This window comes from Macrobrachium nipponense, chromosome 35 (genome assembly GCF_015104395.2).
Source record: "Macrobrachium nipponense isolate FS-2020 chromosome 35, ASM1510439v2, whole genome shotgun sequence".
NCBI lineage: Eukaryota > Metazoa > Arthropoda > Malacostraca > Decapoda > Palaemonidae > Macrobrachium > Macrobrachium nipponense.
The window spans coordinates 55,521,467-55,530,111 of record NC_061096.1 but is presented as its reverse complement, the minus strand read 5'-3'; the positions used below and the strand labels follow the sequence as shown (position 1 = coordinate 55,530,111).

Genomic DNA, 8,645 nt, shown 5'->3' with positions numbered 1-8,645 from the left:
ACGACAAAACCTAAAAACTTATACCAGCAAGCACAGCTTAACTATAGGTATAGTACCTCCTTACCAGCTGTTTAACGAAAAATTATAAACCACGTGTGAATGCAAAGGTTTCTAATTATAATTGCATTACGGGTATTTTTTAGAAAAGTATGTTGATGTTCATTAGCCCAGTTAAACGACGGTAAGCTCGGGGCTTTAGTAGATGACCACATTTAATGTGTTAAAAATGGATACTATTCAAGAATTTTTTACATAGGTAATTTTCATAAACCCAGTAATTGAAAAAAGCTTTATTGCCTGTGTAATTGAATTGGCCACCTTGTTTAAAAGGAGTTAAATGTACAGTAATCCTTACAACGCATGCCATGCTCATGTTTTCGTTGGTTTGTCTGGCAAGGGGAACAAAGGTTCATTGACGAGTTTGTTAGAGGTGTAATGCAAAATCGGTTTATTCTACCAGATCTATTAATCTGAAACAATTTTGGAAGGAAAAAAAAAAAGAACCACTTGAGCGTATTCTTATGAGATTGAGTCTTGAAAAAGTCAAATATGTGATTAGAATCTTGCTAACGAAAAAAAAAAAATTTAAACCTTTACCGATGATAAAGTGGAAAGTCACGTGAAGCCGTTGGTCCTATTGCTGAATAACCACTGGTTCCATGCAACGTTAAAACACCATACAGACAAACCTTAACTGATATGTCACAAACAAGGAAAAGTAAGAGGAAGAAACCTCGCCACAAACTCTGAAGAGCATCAGTTTGAATGGTCACTGTCAGGAAAGTTATCGAACCCCCTAAAGTGTTGGCGTGCCACCTTGGTGGCCGTGAGTTTGATTCTCGTGCATTCTATTGAGGAGTGAGAGATGTGTGTTTCTGGTGATAGAAGTTCACTCTAAAGCCGTTGGTCCATGCAATGTAAAAACACCATACAAACAAAACGAACCCCCAAAATTGCTTAGAAGGACTGAATGTGAACCGGTATATTTGGTCTTGAGTGGCAATGAACAGTAGGCAAAAAGTGAAAAATGAAGCTATGGCCACCACCATCAAGAAGTTTATTTTCAGGGCTAGTGGATGTCTTATGAACAGCATAAACTAAGTAGGTATCTGTATCACCGTCCCTTTGGCCTCTAGCTGCAAACTCGTTCATTCGTTTTACTGTAGTACCTCTGTTCATATTATCTTTCTTTTATCCTACTTTTCACCTTCTAACAGTTGCTTCATAGTGCAACTGTGAGGTTTTTCTCCTTTTACACCTTGAAAACCTTTTTACTCTAAATTTTCCTTTTGGTGCTAAATGATCTCAAAGGCCCGAATACTTACTTAACTTCTGGCCTAAATTTTATATTTAATTTCCAATTCCATGACCTACCGAGCTGCACCTCTCCTGAGTCTACACCTGATAATCAGGGGAAAGCTGAACTGAAAATCACTGCCACTACAGAATAAGGCGATGAATCTTCCAAGCTTGTCTGCACTGGCCAAACGAGAACACCCAAAGATACTAAGACTGTCTCCAAACTGGACCATGACAAAATTAGTCCAAGCCTCTGAGCCTTGCAATAGGGAACAGAACAGAGAGAATCTGATAAAGGCATCACAAACAAGACCATGGCACTCTCCATGGTCTTTGCAAACATCCAAGAGAAGGAACCACTCCAAAGGAAGGAGCAGATGACAGGATGATAGAGGACATAAGACGTCTGAACAAGATGGATAAATAATTGAGAGCTTGAACTTTGTCTTATATTACCGTAGCTTTTGACTATTGTTTGGGTAAGCTAGGAAATATTAATGACATTGAGATTTCTCTTTAGTGACCTTTCCAGCCTGAACCCCAAGACAGTACCATGATGCACCTGACTGCTGATATTGATAAGGGTGATACGGCAATGAATAGTGTTCTTTTGTTTAATACCTGTTAAAAAGAAAGATACTCACAAGGACACCCCAACTAAAAAAAGTCCTTTGAAAGACTGTGGTGTAAGAATACTACCACCATAGGTTCTGCGGGTCGTAAAAGGAGACTAAAAGGACAGCGGCTGCCTCGCAGTCTTACTTTTTAGTAAAGGGCTAGGCCCACTGCCAATAACTGTGGAAACTGCTGCCTCGCAGTCTTACGTTTTAGTAAAAGGCTAGGCCCACTGCCAATAACTGTGGAAACTGCTACCTTGCAGGTGGACTTTTTAGTCAAAAGGCTAGGCCCACCGCCAAGAACTGTGGCTGATGATAGCAAGGGCATGCGGTCGTAGAAAACAACGTCAAACAATTAACCATGCCTGATGTTTTAAGGAATATGAGTGCGGCTAGGGCGTCCCCTGTAAGCGACGCGCGTCAGCATCCCCCTACTGGCGTGATAAATGGGCTAGGGGTACCACACAGTTCACAACTGCGTCCAAAGAAGTTAGTGAAAGAGTGGAAAATAAGAGCAGATACGTTGAATGTAGGTACTCTAACAGGTAAACTGAGGGAGATAGTAAATGTGTTTAGAGAGGAGGAGGATAGATTTCTTGTGTGTTCAGGAGACTAGGTGGAAAGGGAGTGGAACTAGAGAGATAGGAGATGGGTATGAGCTGTATTACATTGGGTCGCGAGAGGGAAGAAATGGAGTTGGAATTATATTAAGTAACAAATGGATGGAAAAAGTGGTAGAAGAAAAGAGAGTAAATGATTGGTTTTTGAAGATGCCAACAATAATAGGGGACAAGATAATAAATATAATATCAGCATACGCTCCTCATATCGGTTGCCAAGAGAAAAAAACAAATGATAGGAGCTGATATGAATGGCAGGGTGAGAAAGAAAGAAAAAAGATGGGCGTATGGAGATGGCTCAGAGTTTTGAATTGGCATGTATGAACACATGGTTTCAGAAGTTAGATAAGTACTTGATAACTTATAAAAGTGGGGGAGTGCAGAGCCAAATAGATTACATCCTGGTTAGAGGAGCTGACAAAAGCAATGTGACAAACTGCAAAGTGATCTCAGTGGCGTGATCGGTATGGTCTTGACCTGCCACCTCGGTGGTCGCAAGTTCGATTCTCGGGCTTCCCATTTAGGTGTTAGAGATGTGTATTGAATAACCATACTGATTCCATGCAACATAAAAACACCATACAAATAAAAAAGCAAAGTGATCTTGAGAGAAGCATCAGTTAAACAGCATAGGTTAGTGGTGATGGATTTTAAAATGAGAGGTAGGAAACCAAAGAAGAGAAAGAGAAGATCTAGAATTAAGATTTGGGACCTTAAAAAGGAATAAAGGGGGAACATAGAATTTGGACAGGGTAATAAAGTGGAAAATATCTGGGCAGACATGAGTGAAATATGTGTGGGGGAAGCAGAGGAACTGATGGGAAGAACCAACGGATATGGAGAGTCAAGAGGAGAAAAGTGGAGGTGCAAGTATCGATTAAAGGAAAATCAAAAGCATTTAAGGACTGGAAAGTAAGGCATGCACAGGGTGCATAAGAAAGGCACAAGGAAGAGGAAAGAGAGGCGAGGAGGAGGGTAGGTATGGCTATGGGAAGGGAGGCAGAGCAGAAAAGGATTCCTATAAGATTTCAAACTTGAGGAAAAGGCAGAAACAGGATATGGGTAGAATGGGTGTCATCAAGGATAGTGATGGAAATATATTGTATAGGGAGGAAGACATTAAGAAGAGATGGCGAGAGTATTTTGAACAACTGTTAAATACTGAAAATGAGAGAGAGGAGGTGGGGGAAGCACAGAGGGTGGAGGGACCAGTGAGGGAGATACAGGATACGGAAGTGAAGAGAGCGTTAAGGAAAATGAAGAATGGTAAATCACCAGGTCCATCAGAGTTCCAAATTGAAGTGCTCAAATTACTAGGTACAGAGCGGGAGAAATGGATGCTGGATTTATTAAAAGTTACATGTGAAGAGGAAGAAATGCCAAGGGATTGGAAGGAGAGTTTAATGGTATATATATATTACAGTCAATATCTAAATCCAGACAGTTTGTAAAGTGACTGATTTTTTCAGGCAGTTTGTGAATTGCCTGGTTCACCCAGTCAGTTTATAAATCAGCTAAATATCGCAAACAATTTACAAAGTGACTAAAATTTTGATAGATTTTCTTGGCATATTGACTGAAATGATCCTGCTACGGGTCACAAATCCCCAACCCTGCCCGGCCGAGGAACGAACCCAGGTTCTTTTGTGTGTGTGTGTTTAACTAGCTGTTACCCTCTCATTGTGAGCTCAGAGCTCATTATTTCCTTAAGATATTGACTCATATGAAGTAATGAACTGACAGAAAAACAAACCGTGTTCTTGAGTAAAATTTTATTTTCTAAAACCCATGTAACGATATATCAAAATTAAAAATAAAGTATAAAATATGACATTTTAGATATTATATCAGTTTTTATTCTTACAATTCAAGCCAGAGTGGTACCGACTATTGCACTTGTAACCTTCTTTGTAACATTTACAGCGATTTGTTTGACACTGTTTCTTGCCTACAGTACAGTTGCACTTAGCATAACCTTGACCACCAAACCTAGATGATTGCTGTACTGCATGACGTAGTCCTACCTCCTTGTCTGCACTCACTTCACCAATACTATACAGTTGCTGGCTGCAAATATCAAACTGGCCCCTACTGTAGCGCCCCTTGAGTATTGCATCTCTCACGCCTATTCGATACATGTCATTTTCGTTACGATCTAAGATAACACCGATAACATTTCGTGGAACACCTTTTCTTCGATCAACTAACGGGATGGGAATTGTCACGTTATCTCCTGGATTACCTGGGACATATTCTACACGACTACGTTTGACCGTGCGCTCAGCTTGAGCTAACTGACCAGCTGCTGTTTTGGACCGTTGAAGTGCTATGTCTTCTTGGAGCTTATGAAGTCTTCCTTGATGATTCTGGCCACAGGGTGGACTTTCTGGGTAGGCAGAGCCCTCTGATAAATATCAAAAGAAAATATTTAATAAATGGTGATAGACTTGCCATGTGGTTTAGAACTTAACCAAATTAGTTATCAGTTACCTTTTATAATTTTGTGTGTGTGTGTGTATGTGTATGTGTGTATGTGTGTGTGTGTATGTGTGTGTGTGTGTGTGTGTGTGTGAGTGAGTGAGAGAGTATCACTACCTGGCTGAGCAAAGTCCTCTGGTGAGTCATTTGGAGGAGTAGAGCATTCTGGTCAATCGTCTGGATGATCCATGCACTTAGGTGGATCGTCTGAAGGGTTCGTGCTGTCAGGTGAATTGTCTGGAGGTTTCGTGCACTCGGGTGATTAGTCTGGAGGGTTCATGCACTCGGGTGATTCGTCTGGACGAGTAGAGTCAGAGGGGAAACTGTAAGCTCCAACTAAATCCTCTTCAGTTATCATTATCTTCAAAACTTCTTCTGGAAATGCAGTTGAGCGTAGACCTACTCTGGCCTCAACACCAAAGAGTGCTTTGTATGGGGATTGTTCTTCTCTGCCGTCTCTGTTCTTCACTGTACAACGTGAAGCGGTCAATATGCCTGGCACCTCCAAAATCCGGTCCATAGTGACATATTTGGAGACTTTACAGATCATTGCCTTTGATATCTTCGCAGCTGGGTCCAACAAGAGACATAAGGGATACGTTTTCAAGAGTTCTGCCGACTGTACATCTCTCGGGGTGATAATAAATTTCCCCTTCAGGTTCGGTCGGGCTTAAAGTTTTGCATTTGGGTACTTTTTTTCAAGGGCTAAAATAGCTGCATAAGATGTTTGGTCTTGCTGGGATACTGCTCTGAATTTGGGAAGTGCCTGAGACGTCGTGGTAGGTGCTTCAGAAGTCGAGGGGTTAGAAAGGTTGATGATACTTGTAAGGGCTTTTTTCCGTTTCTTTTGGATTTCTGAAAGCCTCGGTCATCAAGGGTCCACCTGCTGGGGGCCAGGAGACGTCGGCCGCTTCTCTGCCATCGTCATAAGATGATCCTCGACAGCCTTTGTAGACTGCAGTCTACAAAGTGAGCCGCTAAAATTCTAATATAATAATGAGAATTATGGCGCAAGGATGATGTAACGTGTCACGTCGCGGGTTCGTTCATGATCAGACTTTTTGAATCACATGCACATACACACACACATACACACACAAGGACCTGGGTTCGTTCCTCGGCCGGGCGGGGTTGGGGATTTGGTGACCCGTAGCAGGGGTATCAATTTCAGTCAATATCCTAAGCCAAAATATATCAAAATTTTAGTCACTTTGTAAATTGTCTGCGATTTTTAGCTGATTTATAAACTGACTGGATGAACCAGGCAATTCACAAACTGCCTGAAAAAATCAGTCACTTTACAAATTGTCTGGATTTAGATATTGACTGTAACATAATATATATATATATATAATATATAGATATATATATATATAAATATATACGAGCAGAAGGGAGATGTCATGGACTGTGGTAACTACAGGGGAATTAAACTAACAGAGCATGGGTTGAAAGTTTTAGAGAGTACTGGAGGGGAGATTAAGAGAGATCGTATAGATTGGGAAACAGCAGTATGGATTCATGAGAGGAAGAGGGACAGTGGATGCCATCTTCATAGTAAGACAGCTACAGGAAAAGAGGCTAGAGAGAAACCAGGAGCTCTAGTGTGCATTCATAGACCTAGAGAACGCATACCATAGAATCCCAAGAGAAGTGATGTTTTGGTATTTAAGGAAAAGGAAAGTCCCAGAAAAGTTGGTTAGGCTGGTCGAGATGATATATAAAAGGACACGCACAAAAGTGATAACAGCAGTTAGTGTTGGATTACACCAGAGGTCAGCATTAAGCCCATTTTTGTTGGTCTGATGATCTGGTGATTACTGCTGAAAATGAGGAGGAGGAGGTTTTGCTGAGCAGTAGGGAAGATAGAGAGAGGATAGTAATACAAGAAAGAAGAGGCTTGATTATAAAACAGGCAGAGAAGTTTAAATACGTAGGAACTACTTTAAGCCAAGAGGGAGGATGTGAGGCTGAAGTTGACAGTAGGATATAAGCTGCATGGGGGAAGTGGAGAGAGGTAGCTCGAGTGGTTATGTGATAAGAAAATGACAATCAAGCTAAAAGTCAAGATATATAACAGTGATAAGACCAATGTTAATGTATGGAGCAGAAACATGGGCTCTGAGAAGAAAGGAGGAAGTAAAGCTTGAGAGAACAGAGATGGACTTTATTGCTCTAATGCTGTTCAACGTTTGACTGCAGATGTGTTAAAAGATTGAGTCAAGGAGAAGCTTATTTGATGGTCAATTTTTTATTGGAGTTACCATTTGAAGGTGAGAAAAGCTACTACTTATACAGTTCTGTATCAGTGATCTTAATTATTACTGTCGTAATTGCTTCATTCAGACATGAATTTCAGTGCGTTTAGAACAGTACCTCAGACAAAACATTGATCAAAGGTTTCATTTCATTCCGAATTCCATTCATTCATTAACATTTCTATATGGATTTACTGCCTTGTAGAAAAACTGTTTATTCTGCCCTCTGTCTTCATTTTGTGCTTTCTTTTTCCCCTCTCATGTTCCTCTTGACTCTTCAATCCATCCTCCTATTACATCTGTATGCCAAGTAAGAATTTGTAACTGAAATGAATTCTTATCCTTCCTGGTCCCGTCCTTTAACATTGGCCTCAGTCGTCTGACCAGAGGGGGTTCAAGTTCCACATTTCAACCATTTCCTTTCTGATGCCACTTCTGTCTGTGAAATGCATTTATGTCCATTACGGATCATGTAGTAGAATAAGAAAATTAATGGTTGGAAGCCTTAGATTTTCTTACTGGGTTAACCTTGAATAACAAAAACAGCCCACATATTTGCCTTTCATACAATAGGACGTCCACTGCAAGGCCAAGTTCGCAGAGCAAAGACAGACGGCAGCATCAAGAATTTTTCAAACTAAAAACACCTGGCAGACCTACTCATCATGACCATTTAATCCAAGGTAAAGAGCCAGTGAGCCTTATCAGCCAGGCTTTTATACGCCTGTGAAATGATTGACTTCTTGAATTTACCAGCCATGGGTAAGGATTAATATAGAAATTTTGTGTATGAAAAGATTATCACATTTTCAGACCCCATTGCAACAACATAACTTGCCCATTTAGAGCACATGAACAGTCTTCTGTTCACACAATAAGATCATATTAACCTTTTCTCCCTGCCTTATTTCAGCAAGGCCGAAACTAGTCTGATGTCAGAGACACCTAGAAATATGATTTGACCACGTCCCAAATATCTCTAAAGATTGACTTCAGTTACAGCAAGACCTAGAAAGAAATAATAAACTGAAATCAACCTAGGAAACCATTGCTAGTAGAATGAAAATATTCATTTTGAAAAAGATGGTCCCATAATAAATTTTCAAGTGAATTCCTCCAATACAATAAAGTCATTTGCTCGCAGCTGACATTCACTAATGGTATTGCAGTGGTGTGGGAATTGAAAAAGCCGTATTGGATAAGGTTGCCATGATCCTGCAAAGAGAATGTCTTTCGGTGATAAAAATCACCTCATTTTCTTTAGATGTTTTCTTGTCTCTAGAGGACCAACTGACATCATACGTTGAAGGAAATGTCAATGGAGAGTTTTGGAAGTATGAAAGAAAACGGATAGTTTTTCTGACACAGTTTGT

At 40.4% G+C, this 8,645-nt stretch overlaps 1 protein-coding gene across 1 annotated transcript; it reads right to left on the bottom strand.

The window, feature by feature from the left end:
• Positions 1-4,383: 4,383 nt before the first annotated feature.
• Positions 4,384-5,534, bottom strand: LOC135208358 (uncharacterized). The gene is made up of 2 exons (XM_064240460.1): positions 5,339-5,534; positions 4,384-4,940 (listed from the first exon to the last, which is right to left on the bottom strand). Exons 1-2 carry the CDS (start codon positions 5,532-5,534, stop codon positions 4,384-4,386), a joined length of 753 nt encoding a protein of 250 aa, XP_064096530.1.
• Between the last annotated feature and the right edge of the window lie 3,111 nt (positions 5,535-8,645).